The following is a 20,360-nucleotide window of genomic DNA, read 5'->3' as shown; positions in this document are numbered from 1 at the left end:
TCTCTGTATTTACTCTTGTTTCCAAAGAGACTTTTGTAAAATCCAGTCATTCTTTGCACAAGGCAAGAAGACCTGATAATTAACTTTATCGGAGCATCTACCTACATCCACAGGCCTTCCCAGGCTGGCTTGAGTGAAAATTGTGTACCTGAAGTATAGTATATTCTTGTAAATACATAAGACAAAAGCATTTTGCTAAGGAGAAGCTAATATGATTTTTTAAATCTATGTTTTAAAATAATATGTAACTTTTTCAGCTATTTAGTGATATATTTTATGAATGGAAATAAAATTTCTACTATAGAAATGTTCGTTATTGAATTGTTTACATGGTAGATTTAGGGTGAGACTTAACTGGAGTCATGAACCTACTGAAACCATGTCAGATGTTTTGTTTGTGCCTGTGTGTTTTTTTCCTATGGTGATGGCTAATTCCTTTGTCATATTTTTGAAAGGCTCCATGACTCCTGCCCCAGACTGTGTGAAGAACAGCCCCGGTGTTCATGAGCTTTACAAAAAAGGTGTCATACACTGTGTAGACTTCCAGAGCCTACTTTCTTTAAAAAAAAACAAAAAACACCTACATTATGCTAAGATTCACTCATGATATTACACGGAGCTGTGAATATACAATTACTACTATTTATTCATTTTCACATGATATTTGAAGTTTTAAGGGTTGGGTGGTATAATGGGTTCACAGGCGTTCCTCACTGTATTATTATTATTTTTAAATTAATTAATTAATTTATTTTTTGGCCGTGCTGTGAGGCATGCGGGATCTTAGTTCCCCGACCAGGGATCGAACCCGTGCCCCCTGTATTGGAAGCGTGGAGTCTTAACCACTGGACCACCAGGGAAGTCCCCCTCATGGTATTATACGTAATAACATAATTTTTGTATGTACCAAATATGATATTTAAAAGGCGATATTTTCTTAGGAGGGATGGCATTTATTTTATTTTTAAAATGTATTTTATTGAAGTATAGTTGATATACAATGTTGTGTTAATTTCTGCTGTACAGCAAAGTGATTCAGTTATACATATATATATACTTTTTTTCATATTCTTTTCTATTATGGTTTATCACAGGATATTGAATATAGTTCCCTGTGCTATACAGTAGGACCTTATTGTTTATCCATTCTCTACATAATGGTTTGCATCTGCTAATCCCAAACTCCCAATCCAAGGAAGGATGGCATTTAAAATCCTCTTAGGGGAGCAGGTAGGGAGGGAAGGATTGGGTGTTTGGGCTTAGCAGATGCAAGCTATTATTGTAGAGAATGGATAAACAATAAGGTCCTGCTGTATAGCACAGGGAACTATATTCAATATCCTGTGATAAACCATAATGGAAAAGAATATGAAAAAGAGTATGTATATATATATATATATATATATTTATATATTTATATATATTTATATATATATATATATATATATATATATATATATATATATATATATATATATATATATATATATATATACATGCATGTATAACTGAGTCACTTTGCTGTACAGTAGAAACTGGCACAGCATTGTAAATCAACTGCACTTCAATAAAATTTAAAAAATAAAAAAATAAAAACCTCCTAAGGGAAAATGAAACTAGACCCTTTTAAACCCAGCTCTTACCACAGGTTTAGTTCGGGTCAAGTTGTGTCCCTGACATAACGACACATTTGAAAAAGGTGTCAGAACACAACTTACAAGCTCCGATCTTAAGAGAAGCGTTGCTGCTACCACCTGGACAGCCCCTGCCGCCGAGCCCTTGTAGGAATCTTGCCAGTAGGTGGCGCCCTGGGACTACTGTTTTCATTCCCGCAGCCAGGCTCCAGGACTCCAGCCCGTCTCTGGACAGACAAATTGTAAGAAGCAGAATTAAAGAAAAGGCCAATCAGTTGATTAGAAGGAAAAATAACCCTCTATGCAGACAACGTCAATTCATGTATTCACCAACCGTGGGAATGATGGTGCATTTTATGTGCATTATTTACACATTCCCGACCGTGATGGAGCAGCCTGGGGTCAGATTCTTTCCGAGGACCTGGTATTTACCACTCTATTCTACACCGTGCATTCATCTGCGCAGGGAACGCGCGTTTGAGCTTCTTCTTGGAGCACCTTCTCTGCTTAATGTTATCTGAGCCTGGACTGGCTTCCTATACTGAAAACAAAGACTGTTTCCTAGAGATTCCCAGAATTAAGAAAAACACCCTGAGGGGCTGGCCTGCAGCAGGGAGATACCCGCGTGACCTCTTATCACAGCTGCAGCCCTTCTTCTCCCACCACCGCCGCTTGTGTTCCTTCCTGATCGTGCTTCTCTCTCCTCAGCTCTACATGAAGGACCTTCTCAGTAACAGATTTGTCTGAGCTCACCTGCCAGGCCCACTATCGTTTTTGTCAAAAATAAACGATGTATCAGAATTCACATTTGCTACTGTCTGTGCCACAATCACCATCAGCAACAGAAAGAAAAGGAGGGGCTCTTATCCCCTAAAAAAACACATCTTTTTAGCTCCAGGAGACCCAACGTGTATTAAATTTCAAATTATCTTAAAGAGGCAGAAAAGTCTTTGATGATTTTTTTTTGCACTAAAATATACATGATATAAAATTTACCACCTTAGCCACCTTTTAAATTGAGGTATAGTTGATTTACAATGTGTTAGTTTCAGGTGTACAGCAAAGTGATTCAGTTGCATATATATGTATATATACTCTTTAAAAAAATTTTTTTTATATTAGGATATAGTTGATTAACAATGTTGTGTTAGTTTCAGGTGTACAGCAAAGTGATTCGGTCAGTTATATATATGTATATATATTCTTTTTCAGATTCTTTTTCATTATAGGTTATTACAAGATATTGACTACAGTTCCCTGTGCTGTGAGTAGGTCTTTGTTATCTATTTTACATATAGTAGTGTATATATCTTAGCCATTTTTCAGTGTACAGCTCAGTGGCATTAAGCACATTCACACTGTTGTGCAACCGTCACCACCATCCATCTCCAGAACTTTCTCATCTTCTCAAACTGAAACTGTCCCCATTAGATACTAACTCCCTATTCCCTCTCCCCCCTCCCCCAGCCCCTGGCAGCCCATCCTACTTTCTGCTTCTCTGAATTTGGCTACTCTCATAAGTGGCATCGTGCAGGATATGTCTAGTTGTGACATAATGTCCTCAAGGTTCGCTTGGGTGAATTCTTTAGACTGTATTGATTTGTTGATAACACACTATATTCCAGAGCTGTGCTGAAGGCTTCACATGGATTTTCTCATTTAACAAATTGTGAGGTAGGAGCTTGTTCTGTGGCAGTTTAACGGTGAAACGGAGACGTAAGCCTAAGAAGGGTTAAGTCACTTACTTAGATCCGCGGACACACTAAATGCAGGCCTGACCCGTCACCCACGCTGGCCACCTCCTCACCATCTCACCGTCCACTTCGGCCCTCTGGCCTCCTTCTGCCAGGACTTCATCTTGCTTTGGCTCAGTCCTCAGCCAATGAAAGGAGTCTGGTAACAGCAAGATCACACGAGTTCCAACTCCCAGTTTGCCTCAAATTAAAAATGCGTGTGGGGCTTCCTTGATGGCGCAGTGGTTGAGAATCTGCCTGCCAGTGCAGGGGACACGGGTTCGAGCCCTGGTCTGGGAGGATCCCACATGCCGCGGAGCAGCTGGGCCCGTGAGCCACAATCGCTGAGCTTGCGCGTCTGGAGCCTGTGCTCCGCAACAAGAGAGGCCGCGATAGTGAGAGGCCCGCACACCGCGATGAAGAGTGGCCCCCGCTTGCCACAACTAGAGAAAGCCCTCGCACAGACACGAAGACCCAACACAGCCAAAAATAAATAAATAAATAAATTAATTAAAAAAAAAATGCGTGTGTAGGGACTTCCCTGGTGGCGCCGTGGTTAAGAATCCGCCTGCCAATGCAGGGGACATGGGTTCGAGCCCTGGTCTGGGAAGGTCCCACATGCCGCGGAGCAACTAAGCCCGTGCGCCACAACTACTGAGCCTGCGCTCTAAAGCCCGTGAGCCACAGCTACTGAGCCCGTGTGCCACAACTACTGAAGCCTGCACGCCTAGAGCCCGTGCTCCGCAGCAAGAGAAGCCCGCACACTGCAACCAGAGGAAGCCCACGCACTGCAGCGAAGACACAACACAGCCAAAAATAAATAAATTAATTAATTTTTAAAAATGCATGTGTAGGAAAGCAATTTGCCTCTCTGGTATCTTATTGAGAAAACTTCTGCATAAGCTCTGCTTGTGAAAAGTTAAGGGCTATAGTTGAAGGGAGCAGATACCTGAAATGTTTCAACTAAAAAAACTAAATAAAAATTTGTGCCTATTTAAGAATTTTCTCTATGTACTGCTAAAGGTCTCTTAAAAGGAAAATTATAATGAAGTCTGATATAATATATTCAGCAGCCAAAACATAAGAATCATAGCTTGTATGGTTAAACACAAATTACGAGGCTACAACTCTATATCAATTAACGTAAGAAAACAATAGCTTTATCGATACATAATTCATATACCATACAATTCGCCTGTTGATAGTGTACGATTCAGTAACTTAACTTTTTGCTTGGATGAAAATTGCCTGACCTCTGACCACCTTACATTTCTTTGATTTGACTGGGGAAGAGTCAAACAGGATTAACTGACCCCCAGAGTGCTTCAGTGGCCTGGCTTGCCAGGTTCCGTGTCAGGAGTTTAGTTAGGGTTTTTTTGCTGGATGTTGCTTCTATATCCAAGACTATTTAATACCTTAACCTTCTGTGTCTTAAAGGTTCCTCTGTTAGTAGTGGGCTATTTGGAGTTCCTACTGTTATGCAATAGATAACACAGAATAAAAGGTTAGGCTCCTGGTCTCTGCCCAAAATGCGGTCCTGTCAGTGGCAAGGCCCTTCCCACCGTGGTATCAGCATTTCCATGAGCACAGGAGTTTCCACTTGCAAATTCAGATGTCTATCTCTCCTGCAGCTCTCAGAGGAACTGAGAACCGCCAGGCTCCAGGCCCAGGCTGGGGCGCCTTGGGTGAGGGAGACCGTCCACATGCAGAATAAGAGGAGAAGGTAGGTAAGGGTCGCACAAAGAGGCAGGGGACCCCTTCTCCCTCGGTTTCTGCTCTGCCTTCTGTTCCCGCTAATCTGCTCACACGAGAGCCCGGGACCAGGGAGGGAGTAAGGCTGGGGGGGAGGGGCTAGACAGACCTGGCCTCTTCCCCACCGCTCTGTTCTGAATTGCTGCATGGTCAGTGCTGGAATGAACCGAAGCTGAGGGAGCTGGTGGAGGGAGAAGGGGAAGAAGTGGACATTGGCTGTTAACCGGGTCTGCGGAAAACCTGCAGGGACGGGAAAGGGCTGTGTTTTTTTGGTTTTGTTTTAAATTATTTATTTTATTTATTTATTATTTTTTGGCTGCGTTGGGTCTTTGCTGCTGCGCGCGGGCCCCCTCTAGCTGTGGTGAGCGGGGGGCCACTCCCCGCCGCGGCGCGCGGACCCCTCATTGCAGGGGCCCCTCCCGTTGTGGAGCATGGGCTCCAGGTGCACGGGCCTCAGCAGTTGTGGCACATGGGCTCAGTAGCTGTGGCTGGCGGGCTCCAGAGCGCAGACTCAGTAGTTGTGGCGCACGCGCTTAGTTGCTCCGCGGCATGTGGGATCCTCCCGGACCAGAGCTCGAACCCGCGTCGCCTGCATTGGCAGGCAGACTCCCAACCACTGCGCCACCAGGGAAGCCCGAAAGGGCTGTGTTGACGCTGGTGGCAGAAGGGAGAACAGAAGAACACTCTGTGGCTGGTCCATTGCAGAGATTGTGCACAGACAGTGTTATATCGGCCGACACCTCTGCAGTGCTTTGTAACAGGAGCACTTTGGTACATTAATTCACTTCATCTTTGCAAAAATCCCATGAGGTCAATACTCTTTTTAGCCCCGTTTTACAGACAAAGAAATTGAGGTGCAGAAAAGTTCGATAACTTGACAAATGCCAGTTGGTAGGTGGCAGAGCCTGCGCCAGAGCTCTCCCGGGTCCATGCCCTCCACACTGGGCTCTTTGCCCGAAACTGCAAACACACTACAGGATCCAGTGTGTTTTCACATACCTATGTGAGGTATACAATGTGCAAGTGTTAATCTTATATCTATACCTTTTTTCATATTTGAAGACATGGCCTGTAGTGGTGGTACTTCTGGCCCCAGATTTACCCCCTTTGAAAAGCAAATTTCATCAACTTCTTTTCTGTCAGTCCTTCAGTCATGACCCTTTGGCCCAGGCAGTCAGGGTGAGACCTGGGATGGGAAACGTTAGAGAGTTAGGACAAAGTCTGTGGCTGCTGATAGATTGTCACCTGCTTCTCACAGACTGTGCAGGCCAATGTGACTGATTCATTAATGCTAATGTGGTTGCCCTCTCATTGAATTTTTTTTTTATTGGAGTATAATTGCTTCACAATGGTGTGTTAGTTTCTGCTTTATAACAAAGTGAATCAGCTATACATACACATATGTCCCCATATCTCCTCCCTCTTGTGTCTCCCTCCCACCCTCCCTATCCCACCCCTCTAGGTGGACACAAAGCACCGAGCTGATCTCCCTGTGCTATGAGGCTGCTTCCCACTAGCTATCTATTTTATGTTTGATAGTATGTATATGTCAATGTTACTCTCTCACTTCGTCCCAGCTTACCCTTCCCCCTCCCCGTGTCCTTAAGTCCATTCTCTACGTCTGCGTCTTTATTCCTGTCCTGCCCCTAGGTTCTTCAGAACCCTTTTTTTTTTTTTAGATTCCATATATATGTGTTAGCATACGGTATTTGTTTTTCTCTTTCTGACTTACTTCACTCTGTATGACAGTATCTAGGTCCATCCACCTCACTACAAATAACTCAATTTCGTTTCTTTTTATGGCTGAGTAATATTCCCTTGTATATATGTACCACATCTTCTTTATCCATTCATCTGTTGATGGACACTTAGGTTGCTTCCATGTCCTGGCTATTGTAAATCCTCTCATTGAATTTTGATTCAGATGAAAGCCAATGTGGAGTTAGCATGGCTTTTGGAAATATGTTTGCATTTTCAGTTCTACAGGGAAATAGCAGCAATATCTTTAAATTTTAAAATTCTGACCCCTCCTTTTCTTTGACTTTATCTTCCACAGTATTTATTTTATTTTATTTTTTTAATTGAAGTATAGTTAATTTACAATGTTGTGTTAGTTTCAGGTGTACAGCAAAGTTATTCAGTTATATGTATATATATATATTCTTTTTCATATTCTTTTCCATCATGGTTTGTCACAGGATATTGAATATAGTTCCCTGTGCTATACAGTAGGACCTTGTTGTTTATCCCATTCTAAAGATAATAGTTTACATCTGCTGACCCCAAACTCCCAGTTTTTCCTTCCCCCACACCCTCCCCCTTGGCAACCACAAATATCTATGTTCTCTGTGTCTTCTTCCACAGGATTTTTGTTTTGAGTATACATAAAAGGTATCAGGGTGAGAAATTTAATCTGTGTGGTCATCTGGTCAACTAATTCACCCCATGGTGTTTATTACACGCCTCCTGAGGGCTCGGTTCTCGGCACCCAGGACACAAGCAAACCAGACACACTGTCTCCAGGCTCATAGAATTCACTGTGGCTGAGAGGTGATATGAAACTAAATACAATAAGCAAGGTGATTTCAGATAAGGATAGATATATTCAGGAAGAAAATAACACATAACGGTGTCTGGGCGACAACCGAGAATGGGGCAGAATGATTCCTTAGACACTGCTTCTTGTTGAGTGAGAGTTTATTAGATACTTATTGTGTGAAGCATTTGAAATGCAGAGAAAGAGTAGAACATGCTACCTGTTCTCCACAGCAGTGGCAACAAGACGGGACATGGAATTTCAAGCGGGTCGACTTGTGACCTGCCTGGGTTACCAGGGAAAACTTCCCTGGGCTAACATTGACATTAAAATGCTAATGGCACCAAAAGTCTATCCGGCTGGAACGCTGAGAGTGAATATGGGCCCTGCCAGGCTTAGATGGTGGGAAGGGTTTGGTTGGACACCCTTACCCCTTTGCAAGACCTCTGCTCCCTGGATTAGACCTTAAGCCTGTGTTTGTTGATTGCACAAGTACTCTGGATGGGCTTCTCCCAGAGGCATTTAAAACATGCCAAGCTGGTGTTGCATAAAAAAACAAGCCTATGCATTCAGCAAATATAACCCGGCGAGCAGAGACGCGTCTCTCACTCACCCGGAGGGGAGCCCAGGTCCTGCTGCCGCCAGTGGAACACAGGCGATGGACATTGAGAAGGTCAACTCCATGGACTTTGGAGAATTTGTGGATGTGTTTGGGAATGTCGTCGAGAGATGTCCTCTGATTGCAGCCGCCGTTCGGTCCCAGTGCCTGTTCTCTGACTTGGAAGATTTAGAGCAGCACTTTTTTGCCTTTACCGATGCTCTTCCACAGTCAGGTAAGGCTTTGGTGTTAGACACTGAGATTCTCAACAGAGGGATTTCAGATATGCTTATCAAAAAAAACTGGGGGGGGGGTCATGTGGCTTTTTTTTTAGTTTTTAATTTTAAAAAATTTTAATAGTTTTTAAAGGTTACTTTCCATTTAATTATTACAATATTGGCTGTGTTCCCCGTGTTGTACACTACATCCTTGATCCTATCTCACCCCCAATAGTTTGTACCTCCCCCCCCCACCCTATATTTCCCCCCAGTGGTAACCACTAGTTTGTTCTCTGACCTGTGAGTCGGCTTCTTTTTTGTCATCAAAATGTTTTTAGATATTTGAGCCCAGTTGCTTATCACTGGTATATATATTTAGCTCTCTTTGCTGTAAGGGTCAGTAAGTTCCTTCAGACTCTGTGAATGAGAATCAAGCCCTTGCAGCGTTAAGCGGACAGTGGAGTGAAAGAACGTTCCTTGGCTCAGGTAACGTGGCTGTTAAATATTAAAGCTACGGGGTCACCAGGAAAGAGGAGCAGACAGCGGTCTCCCCAGGCCTCGCGGCGGCTCAGGGGCCAAAGGTCAGGCTGGGGGCCCACCCTCTCGCCGTGTGTTCGCTTTGGGAATGTCCTGTATGCAACAGAGAAGACAGCGCCATATCAGACTATCTCAGGAGCCCAGGGGAAAGAGCAAACGGCTGACATTTTTACCAGAAAGGGCCGGTTTGGACCAGATGGCTGAGGAAAGTAAACTCCCTCAGATCAGCAACTCCCTGGGGCAGTGAGGGGGAAAAAGACAAAAATCTGAAGGACTCCCTCTGGAGAAAGGGAGAGAAATTGCTGATGTCCTTTGGGTAGAGAGAGAGAAAAGGAGGCACTTGTGGGTGTGGCGTGGGGAGATGAGGAGGTCTAGGGTCAGGCCAACCCCAGGTGACTCAGAAGGGCACACGGCCTCATGGGGTTCAGAGGCCGAATGTTAGCAGCCAAGGCTGCCTCCTGGGCTGTCTTCACGGTCCTTGGAGAAGCCTGGATGGGCTGAGGGGACCTCGAGGGGACGGACTGCCTTCACAGAGGGGCTTCCACAGGGATCTGGGCTGAGAGAGAAGCACTGTCTCTTCTTTTCCAAACACTGCTCAGCTGTGCGCCCAGGGCTTGGACCCCCGGCATGGTTTCTAGCTGTCAGGGGATTCTCCCAAATAAGGAACTCATTTTAATTCCCTGTAGGCACATTCAGCGTGAGGGGAGGCCAGGGGGATAAAATCAAGCTGACAGGAATGTGGGCGCCCTGTTGATCCTCACCCATTTCTCAGGGCCTCTCGGAAGCTGAACCCTCAGCTGCCCCATTGGCCTCAGACACTAGGGAACCTCTGAATCCTGACCAGTGTAAGAATCCCACACCCCACCCCCCGTGGAGGGGATGTTGGGACTTGATAAAGGTTTGCTGAGTGAATGAATGAAATTGTTCCTAAGAGGATTTTGAAAGATGATCGGTCTTGGTATTACCCCTTCCCCACACATTTTAACTGGGGTGACTTTAGTGGCAGGTCAGTGGGACAAAATAACTGGAGGGAGTTTGGACCACCTGGGTGTTTGTTTGCTTCTACACTGGACACAGGTCTTTGGTGGGACCTCCCTGCTGGTCGAACCTGCCTCTCAGCCCTAGGCTGGCGTCCACACTTGCCTCAGGCAGCTGGGAGCACAGCCTGTCTCTAATCACCTTGCCCCGTATCTAATCACCTTCATGGCATTAGACAGCTGACACTAGCAGTAGAAATAATAATAACAATCACTAGAATGCATTTAACCCTTACTCTTGCTGTTTCAGGCACCTTTCCAAACACCTCGCATTTGTTAACTCATTTAATCCTCATAATAATCCTATAAAACAAGGATTATCATTATTATCCCCCTTTTACAGATAAGAAAACTCAGGCACAGAGAGATTAAGTAACTTGATCAAGGACACAGCTAGAAAGTGGCAGAACTGGGATTTAAACACTGACACTCAACCCAACAGCTTTTGAAGGATTTTCCAGAGAATCAAAAGCAAAATCTAGAAACAGTTTCTAGGGCTTGTATTTATTCATTCACTGATTTATTCAATTAACATTAATGCTTGATGTCCCAGACTTTTTTTTTCTTTTTATCCGTTTTTTCCCCTGCCCCCGGCCATGCTGCGAGGCTTGTGGGATCCCAGTTCCCCAACCAGGGATTGAACCGCGGCCATGGCAGTGAAAGCGCCAAATCCTAACCACTAGATCACCAGGACACTCTCTGGTTTTTTTAATAATCAAGCAAAATGGGATTCACTGCATAGTCTAGCTTTACTCCTGGAATAGTAAGCAACGAACTGGGTGTAATAGAGTCTTTGAATCCTAAAACTAAAAGGGACCTTAAAGAGATATTCAGGATATGATGATCTAACTGGTCAGGGACTTGTTTTAGATGATCTAAGAGAACCCTCTACCATTAAAAGAAAACTGGAAATCCTGTTTCTAGAGGAAACTTAAGGTTGACAATCCATTTAGGAGACGCTATGATGATTATTGACCAGTAGGTGGCAGTCCAGGACTAATATTTAGCTCCAGCACTAACTGGCAAAGTACCCTTTCAAGCCAATCAATTCCTAATTCCCAAGCCAGAGGAATGACGTAGTAAAGGGAAGAAAGTACACACACACACACACAAACACACACACACACACACACACACACGGCTAATGACGAACTGATTCAATACTGATTTGTGTTAAAAATCAAAGAGCAATAACACCGTCATAACAGAGTTAATCATGCACCTCTTTGTGGCATTTCAGAATTGCAATAATGCCATAATTCGTTATTCAATACTTATTTCAGAACACAGTTGTTGGAAGAATCAAAGAGTCGGATACTAATAATTTCCTTAATTGTAGGCTATAAGGTGTTTAGATGAGGCTATCAAAATGTGTTTGTTCGGTCAAAGAATACATAACACTCCTTCCCCAGAGTGATGTGTCAGTCAATAAACACTTACTGAATGCCTGCTATGCCCAAGGAATTGTCGCAGGCACTGGGGATAGAGCCTTAAACCAGACAAGTCCCTGCCTTCAGTGAGCTTACATTCTAGTGAAGTGACACAGGATTAACATAAATTAATAAGATCATTTCAATTCTAGAAACTATTAGAAGAAAATTTGTAATAGGGTGGAAAATGTGTAATAAAAGAGGTCTTTTTCTTAGGAAGTGATATTTGAGTTTAAAACCAAAAGTTGAGAGGGAAGCTGTTGAAGATCTAGGACAAGGCCACCCTAACACAAGGAACTTGAGACTTTTGACATTTGGGGGGCACAGAAAGACCAAGGTGGTTGGAGAATGGTGGAGAGTGGAGGGACAGGAGGAAAGAGGGGTCAGGCAGAGGGACCGCAGTAGCAGTAAAAGTGAGAGGTGATGGTCGGGTGAGCTAGGGTTGGAGCAGGAGAGATGAAGAGATGTGGTTGGATTCTCAGGATAGATTTTAGTTAGAGCCAACAGGTGTTTTTGATGGATTTGTTGGGGGAAGGCAGGTCAGAAACAAAGAGAAATTAAGGATAACTCCTACGTTTTTAATCTGAGCAACTGAGTGGGTGGTGGTCTGTTTTCTACAATGAGGAGGAGTTCGGAATTGAGAGGACAGGATGGAGGATGGGAGCTTGGTAAGTCTGAGATGCCTAGTAATCATCCAGATTAAAATATTGAGCGTTCAGTTGGCTCATAACAAAGGAACTCAGTGGAAAGCTGTGGACTAGACTAGATCTGGGTGTCGTGAAAGAATTGATGGCATTTAAAGCTATGCGACTAGATGAGAACACCTGGGGCATCCGTGTGAATGCAGAAGGGAAGAGATGTGAGTACAGAGTCCTGGGGTACTTCGGTGTTAGTGATCTGGCAGAGCAAGGACCAGTGATGAAAGTAGGTAAGCGATGGTCATCTTCCAAGGAGAGAGGGCCAACCATGTGACATGCTCCCAAGAGGCTGAGAGAGAAGAGGACAGAGCACTGGTCACTGGCTTGAGCAAGCCGTCCATCATCTGTGACCTGATGAGTACAGATTGGTTGGTGGGTGGGGCTGGAAGCTTGATGGGGTGAAGGGAGGCGAGGAAGTGGAGAAGCTGAGGAGACAGTGCCTTCGAGGAGTTTTGCTGTCAGGAGGAGCAGAGACGCAGGGAGGAACTAGAGGACAACGGGGCATCAAGGGAGGGCTTTACTTTTGTTTATGGAGTGAGTGGTTCTAGGGAGTGTTTGTGTGCCGATCGAGACAAGGCAGTGGTGGGACTGATGTTTGAAATTGTAACCTTTGAGATGGAAGGAGGGGCTAGCTCCAAGAACACAAGTGGAGAGGTTGGTCCAGATGATCCGTTGCAGCAGGAGGGAGAACACACCAGCTGGTACAGTGTGGGGGTCCTGCTGGACTGTGAAAGGCTTCCAGGCCAGCCGCCTACTCTTCAGTGGCCACCACTGTCTGCCCTGTTCTCCTCCTGTTGAAGCAAGGAGCGTCAGCTCTGTGCCGGGAACTCTTCGAGGTGCACAGATTCATGGTTTGTGGTCACAGCAAATAATGCACGTCCACACCTGCATCTCCAGACGTGGCACGCCAATGGCAGAGGCAGTACTCTCTCAGACTTTAGGAGGGACTGAAGAAAAGGCAGCACTGAAAGGCCGTGAAGCCCGGGCCACTGACCAAACCCGGCCAGGCTTGGGCATTCCAGGTGGGAGGACCACAGGACCGAGGCAGCGAGGTGGCAAGTACCCAGGTGAGGTCTCCAGCCTCCTACTAGGGTTTAAGGCTACGGCTGGGAGTGCCTGGGGGATGCAGCGCTGGGAGGGGACCAGGGCTGTGCCGCAGGCCAGTGAGGCTGTGCCAGTGCCCTCCTGGGCAGGACTCAGGGGTCAGTGATTTGGGGCAATAAAGATGGAGTCTTTGGCTGAATGAGGTCAGGTTCTATTTCTGCGGAGCTACTGCTCCCTGCCTGACTCCCACCGTCTCCTTTTATCTGCAGCTGAGGGCTCTGTGTGTGTGTGTGTGTGTGTGTGTGTGTAAATCCTCTTTTCTAGTCTCTTTTCTTCTTCTCTTGGCTCTGTCTTCCCAGCGTCCTTTCTTTCCTCTTCCCCCTCTTCTCCCACAAACAGTGGAAAACACATGCTCAATCCTGGGCAAACATTAACCCCAGGTGACGTTTTCAAGAGGGGAGACAAGCCCAGCGGAGTGAGAAGCGGGGTGCCAGGGCCGGGGTGAGGGCGGCCCTGCCCCACGCTGGAAAGGAGGGTCTGGTAGGGGCGACCAGGGGACAGACCCCACCCCTGCCAGGCCCTCCCGCCGATAACCCCGTCCTCCACGCTGGAGCTGGGCCTCTGCAGAGTAAGAAACAGGGGGAAGGGAAGCCAAGAGAGGGAGGCCTGTGAGAAGGCGGTGTCTCGGGCCCCTCACCTCCTCACCTCGAGGCGTCTTTGAAAACCTGAATAAGTAAGGAGGAGGCGCGGGGCGGGCCTGCGGTTCCCGCCTGGGAGCCGCCCAGCACTCGGCTGCCCAGGACCCCGCCGCCGCCCATTTTCGCGGTCCCGGCTGGGTGGGTTCGGATCGGATTCGGGTGCCGCTTGGCCTCAGGCCTGGGAAGCAGCCCGGCACAGCCACCTCCCGGCCCAGGGCTGGGGGCCCCCAGGCTGGGAATTTATCACTTACATTTTCGCACCACCCGGATCCGCTGGACGTGGGAAGTGGGAACCAACCACTTCACCTTTGCAGCGCCCCAGGGACAGGGCCCAGGAGAGGGGTTCTAAAACGGCGGTGTTACAGAGATGGGATTATTGGTGACATGAGTTTCGTTTTCGACTCCCCTTAACCTTGAAGGGGCAGCCAGTGCCCCGAAGCCAGTGGTTTTGAGCCCAGGATCCCGGGCAGGCAGCTGCTGGCCCAGTGACCTTGGAAAGGTCACCTACCCCTTTCCGAGTCTCCCTTGAATCCTCTCTTCAATGTAAATGTTCCCCCCGGTTCTCCCACCTCTCAGGACATTGGTCCACGATTAGATGGCGCAATCCCAATCATCCTTTAACTGGGCAGAAACTATAAGATTTAAGCAGGGGAAGTTTATACCATAAGTAAAGGGGGGGTTAATGATCTCCTTTTCTAGTGGAGCCCCAAGTCTGTCCCTAGCCCCAGTTGCACTGAGTTTACTAGGACACATAATATGGCTGTTTATTGAACATTTGCTAGCATTAGGTGCTGTCTGGGTAAATGAATTGTCTCTAATCCTCACCACTGCCCAGCAAGTTAGGTGTCATCAGCCCCCCTGTACAGATCCGGCTCCCCGCTTACCATACCTGAAACCTTGCCCAGCCCCAAGAATTCTAATTCTCTCTTTAGAGAGCTAAGCAAAATGATTGACCAGGGCTCAGGAAAGCCCCGGTGGATTAGGACTTGAAATCCCAGGTATCACGCCAGGGGTTTCAAGTTTTAGGCCAATGTTAGGAGATTAGGAGAAGCTCTCTTCCGAGGAAACGTTATTCTCTGAGAGCTCTTTGAGATTTACAGTGGGAGAAGGGAAATGAGCCTCAGAAACGGTGCGTGATGAGTGCGTGCTATTTTCCTACAAGGAGGAAAGCCTCTTTCATTCAAAGGGCCGTAGAATTCGGCTGGAAATGGGTTTCTTTGCAGTCAGTCATCTGCAAAGGTCTTGGGATGCCTGATTCCAGAAGCCCAGAACTCACACTTGGGGTCACAATTCCTGGGCATTTATTCGCCAAGCCCCACGGATGTTATTCCCATGGACCGTCCCCGCCCTTCTCCTTTGGAACAGAGCGAAACCCATTCCGTGGCTTTTGCAGGAAGTCTTCAGGCCCCTGTGTCCGGCCCTCTGCGACATCAAAGCCCCCCTGAGAGCAAAGGACTTTGAAAAGATACGAAACGCTCGGGCTCTCTTATCGCGTCCCTGCTCCCTCCCGAGCAAGTCGTAAATTCCGAGCCTCTGCGGCCTCTCCCCACCGCTCTTCTTGCTCCAAGGTCTCAAAGGACAAACTTGTCACTTCCCGCCCCGCCCCTGGGTCCTGGCCGAGGCCGAATGAAGCGGGGATGGAGGGGCGCGAGGTTTGGGATGGGTTGGAGGGACGGGTGCGGGGGGCGCCCCTAGCCTCCCGACACCCCCAGTTGCCCCTCCTCACGTCCTGGGACCCTGCTTCCCTCGGATACCCCTCGGGGCGCGGTACCGCGCTCCCGCCCGCGTGTCTGTGCTTCTCCGCAGGCCAGGAGGGCGTCCTGCGCTGCCACCCGGACCTGGCTGGCCGCGAGCTGCAGCGGGGCGAGCTCAGCGCCGAGTCGCAGCGGGAGCAGAGCGCCGCGGGCCTCACGAGCCTGGGCGCGGCCGAGCGGCTCTGGCTGGCCGAGCTCAACGCGCAGTACCGCGCGCGCTTCGGCTTCCCCTTCATGCCCGCCGCGCGCCTCAGCGACCGGGCGGCGGTGCCCCGCGAGCTGGCGCGCCGGCTGCGCTGCCCACCGGCGCAGGAGTTGAGCACCGCACTGGGGGAGGTGAAGAAGATCGGCCGCCGGCGTCTCGCCGACCTCCTCGGGAGCCACGCCGCCGAGCCGTAGCGGCCGCGCCAGCCAGGGACCCGGGACGCACGTCGTGACGCGCGGGGGCCGCGGGCGCGCGCGCTGCGCTTGGAACAGCGTCCACACCCGCGCACAAAGGCCGGGGAGAACCGAGGCAGTCGCACGAATAATAAGCCCTTTTGTCCACCTACCCGCATGCTCACGCTTTGCCAAAATAGATAGTTTCGTGCTTTGCGCCCCCCTCTCCCCGCGCCGCCCCCGATTTATCCAGCTCGCTGCTCCAATTCTTCAGTCCCTTAGCGGCCCGCTGACACCACCAGCTTTTGCGGATTCCAGGGCGCTAATCCAGCTCTCTCTGGCTCCCCACTCTCTCCTGCCAAACCCCAGGCGCAAAGCAAAACGGACGGAAAAGGAAGCTTTTATTCCGCAGCGGTTTGTCTGTTTCTTTTTTCTTCTCCCACCTTAGTTGCTGCACGCGACATTTACATGTGAGTGGAAGCGTCTCTCTGGAGCTTCTGGAGTCCACAGGAGCCAGAGCTGGGACAGCAAAGCGCCGGGGAAGCAGCGTGCGGGGGGGACGGCGAGCAGGAGAGAGCCCCGCAGGGGCCGGCGTTGCGGAGGCGCCCCTTGGATCAGAGAAGGCTGGGAGCGGGGGCTCTCTAGGATGGACGGGCCTGAAGGTCAGGGCCAGCGGCCTCCCGTCTCTCCCGGAGGTAGGCCCAGGAGAGCTGGTTTGTCAGAGTCCCTGGAAACCATAAGTCATTAAACATAATTTTTGAAATTATTGAATAACACTCATTGAGTAGTGCTGGATATCCGTCCGCCCCCCATGAAGATGGGACCCCATAGCACTGATAAAGCGGTTGATGAGGGAAGATCTGTGCCCATAGAAAGCTTTCTGGCCAAAGGAGGCCAGACTGGGCAGCTCTGCACTGGTGGCCAGAAAGTCCACTCACACAGGAGGAGCCCACCACGTTTCTCCCCTGCCCCCCAGCCAGCCAGCCAGCCATTTGCACTGGAAGGTCTAACGAACCCCGACAAATACTCCTTAGGCTTCTGTTGGCAAAGGAGAAACAAGCCATACCGTCCTCCTCACCGCAGATGGGGTAAGACGTGGAGGCAGAGTTGGCCCTTTTGAAGACAAGAACCTCCATTAGTGACCAGCCCGGATCTGAGGGACAACAGCAGCAAGAAAACCTTTCTATAAAAAGCGGTGTGGCCGCACCCTTGGTTGGGGGCTAAATTCCACAGAGAGAAGCCACGGTGGTAGCACAGGAATTTTAATCACGGAAGCCCACCTCCCTTTGCCATCTTACAGGTGTTGCCCGCTAGTGGTGAGGGTGAAGGCCAGAGGCTGGTCAGCGTGGTAGGTAGGGGAGACAGGAAGTGAGCTGTGACCCCACCGAACCTGTAGAACAACTCCAGGGCTTCCCCTGCCAAGGGCCGGCGGGTGCCAGAGCCTGCTCTGGATTTAGGAGCACCAGGTGCACATCACAAAGGACCTGGATGCAAAGTTGGGGCCCTTGGGCCTGGGGCTAGACGCTGGCCTCCCTCCAGCCAGGGTGACTTGGGGGCTTTCCTGACACACGCGAGAAACCTGCTGCTTGGTGAAGAGGGTTTTCTGGTCCAGGATACAAGCGCCAAGGGCTGGGCCTGAGACTGAGAATAATACACTATATTGACGGTACCTTACCCAACCCTGGGGTGAGTCCAGCTCTTAGATAGATGGAGCCCAAAATGCAGAGTCTGAGCTCTTTATGTAAATATGCTCAAGCTAAGATAGGCAGGGCTCTCCAAGACAAGATACTCAGCCGTATTTTTAGAACGAGAGGGGATGCGATCTGGCCCTCTCAGGCACGATCTGTGTCTCCAGTTACACAGTTACCTTTCAAGGGCTCAAAGCTTGTCGGTGAAATTGTTTATTTCTGCAGGAGGGGATCCGGGTGGGGGAAGACGCTAGATCCGCCCCTTCAAAGGAGCTGGGGGAGAAGGGGGAGTGCCTCTTCCAAAGCCCCGAGCGCTCGCAACCGCGAAGGTGGGAGGGCGCGGGACGCAGACGTGGGCGCCGGCGGGGAAGACCCCGGCAAAAGCCCCCGGGGGCTGCTGCTTTCTTCTCGGTAGGAGCAGAGAGGGCAGGCCGGCCCTCCTGCGGGCGGGTAACCTGAGGCTGCCGAGGTCTGGCAGGGCAGTTTGTTTCCTGCCACATCTTTGCTCAAACAGTGACTTGTCCTGGGCTTGTGCCGGCCTCGGAGATGTCTTCTGGTTTCCGCGCGCCGGTGCGCAGGACGCAGGAGACAAACCCCGACGAGCGGGGACCGCGACCGCGGACTCGGACCTCAGCGTGCGCACCAGCCTGGGCGGCGGGGTGGCCCGGAGCGCGCCCGGAGATGTCTGGGGAGGGGGCGCAGAAGCGGTGGTGTGGATTCTAGGGTGAATAATTAATACTTTTACTTACTAATTCGTTATGAAAGCACGATGGCAACTCTAAGAAAAGTTGGAGAGCAAGGAGCTGATTTCAGCTCCTTTCAACCCCTCCACGCACGCTGCCTTCCGAGATGGGGGGCTGCTTCGCCGACTTTCACTCCCCCTTAAAATGTCCAAGGCCAGCCGGCGAGCAGGGCCCCCCCCCCCGGAGAGCGCCCCCGCTGGGAATTCCCGAACTCAGTCCCACTCACCTGTGTTACCGGGTACCTGAATGGGGGCCTCCTTTTCGTCACCCAGACAGGTACGCTTTAGGGTCTGGGTGTCCAAAGATGTGCACGGACACGGGTGCGGGAAGAAAGACAACCCAATTCTTGGCATAACCTTTCGTCATTTTAAATTTGACACATTGCCAGAGTTCAGCCACAGGATACGGGTTCCGATTCAAAAATAAAGACGAGCTCTTTTTCAGAAAGTATTTACTGTGGGACAGGAGTGGATGGATACCTTCGTTGGCAGTTGGAGAAAAATCTGGATGGAATCAATGGAAAACTCCCTATTCAATAAACTAATAAACCGCAGTTAGCAGGTGCCTGTGAAAGGGAGAAATAAATAGGACGCCGAAAGCAGTCAGAAGTGTCACAACAGCTGAACCTGGTTGTTCTGCGACTCTTTGGTGTGAGCGGTGGGGAGTTTGGGTTCCGGCAAGGAGGCCAGTTGGTTTGGGGTTGAGGAGGCAGTGTTTCTAGGGTGGCACCAGCAGCCCTATAGTAATTTACACCTTTACAGAGTGCTCTGAGTTACAAAGAGTGCACCTACGGTAGCTCACTTAAGGTTCGTGACTGGGACAGCTAGCTGTGTGACCTTGGGAACGTCACCCAACCTCTCTGGGCCTCAGAGTTCTCCTTTGTAAAATGGAAGGGCTACAGACACTAAGTCCTCTGTCCCCCCTCTTGGGAGAGTAACTTCCCAATGGGCTCAGTGACTCAAGGAGAGCTGAACCTTTATCTGAACCACTTCCTTCAGCCACATAAAGCCTACTGCGTAGGGGTTCCTAGGAACATATTTTCATATGACAAACAAAGGTCACTCTAGGCACGAGACATTGGGGAGTGAACAAACGGTAACTCCACGTCAAAGCCACGTGAGAACATTTAGGTGTTGCTGGCCTGGGGGCCTCTCTTCCCAGCATCAAGGGTTTCCCTCTGGGGTGAGATCCCAAGTGCTCCGTCTCAGGGCTTTAAATCATGCTCTGTGCTCATGCATCACACAGAACTAGAGTGTGTTATACAACATCCACACTGTGTCCAGAGACTGATTTTAAGGGGGGAAAGAAAACAAAAGGGAGAAAATGTGCAACCACCATGTATTCACATAACTTTCAGCCAGTGAGCAAAACCAGATTTCTGCACCCAAAAGTCAGCCCCTTTCCTGAGGCTTTTTATTTTCCTAGACCTCCTGGCTTTGAGAGGAGAAAAAAAAAAATGTGTTCCTTGCCCTGCATGAGAAAGCTTGCTGTTTTCTCCTCTCTCCTGCACCCTGAGTGTTAAAACTCTAGTCTACCAATGACCTGCCACAATTTCTGGGACTTTTCCTCCGGTAGAGAGGCCCAGAGACTCAGTTTGCTTGGGGGAAACATTCTTGACTCCGCTGGGTGGGAACACATCTGCTCCTGTGAATGAAGCCTGGACAGCTGTGGGCAGCTGTGGCCCCTCCCTGCTGTTCAGGATGAACGTGTTTGGCTCCTTTGTGACCTGATGGGGCTGAGCAGGCAGTGGACTCTGGGGAGGCCTACAGAAAGGACACTGTGATGGATTTCCTTCCCAGAGATGTTAGCCGAGCGGGCTGTGGCGTGGCAGGGCAGGGTGTGTTGGGGTCAAACCACCCATTATAGAGCCTTCCTTTGTGTG

The 20,360-nt window shown here is 49.1% G+C and overlaps 1 protein-coding gene across 1 annotated transcript; it reads left to right on the top strand.

Annotated features, from left to right (window-relative positions):
• Positions 1-8,313: 8,313 nt before the first annotated feature.
• On the top strand, positions 8,314-16,068 carry URAD (ureidoimidazoline (2-oxo-4-hydroxy-4-carboxy-5-) decarboxylase). The gene is made up of 2 exons (XM_068526501.1): positions 8,314-8,488; positions 15,722-16,068. Exons 1-2 carry the CDS (start codon positions 8,314-8,316, stop codon positions 16,066-16,068), a joined length of 522 nt encoding a protein of 173 aa, XP_068382602.1.
• Positions 16,069-20,360: the final 4,292 nt, after the last annotated feature.

The sequence above is a fragment of the Eschrichtius robustus genome, chromosome 18 (assembly GCF_028021215.1).
Source record: "Eschrichtius robustus isolate mEscRob2 chromosome 18, mEscRob2.pri, whole genome shotgun sequence".
Classification (NCBI taxonomy): Eukaryota; Metazoa; Chordata; class Mammalia; order Artiodactyla; family Eschrichtiidae; genus Eschrichtius; species Eschrichtius robustus.
Note: the sequence above shows the minus strand (reverse complement) of the source record. Positions and strands in the feature narration are given on the sequence as shown.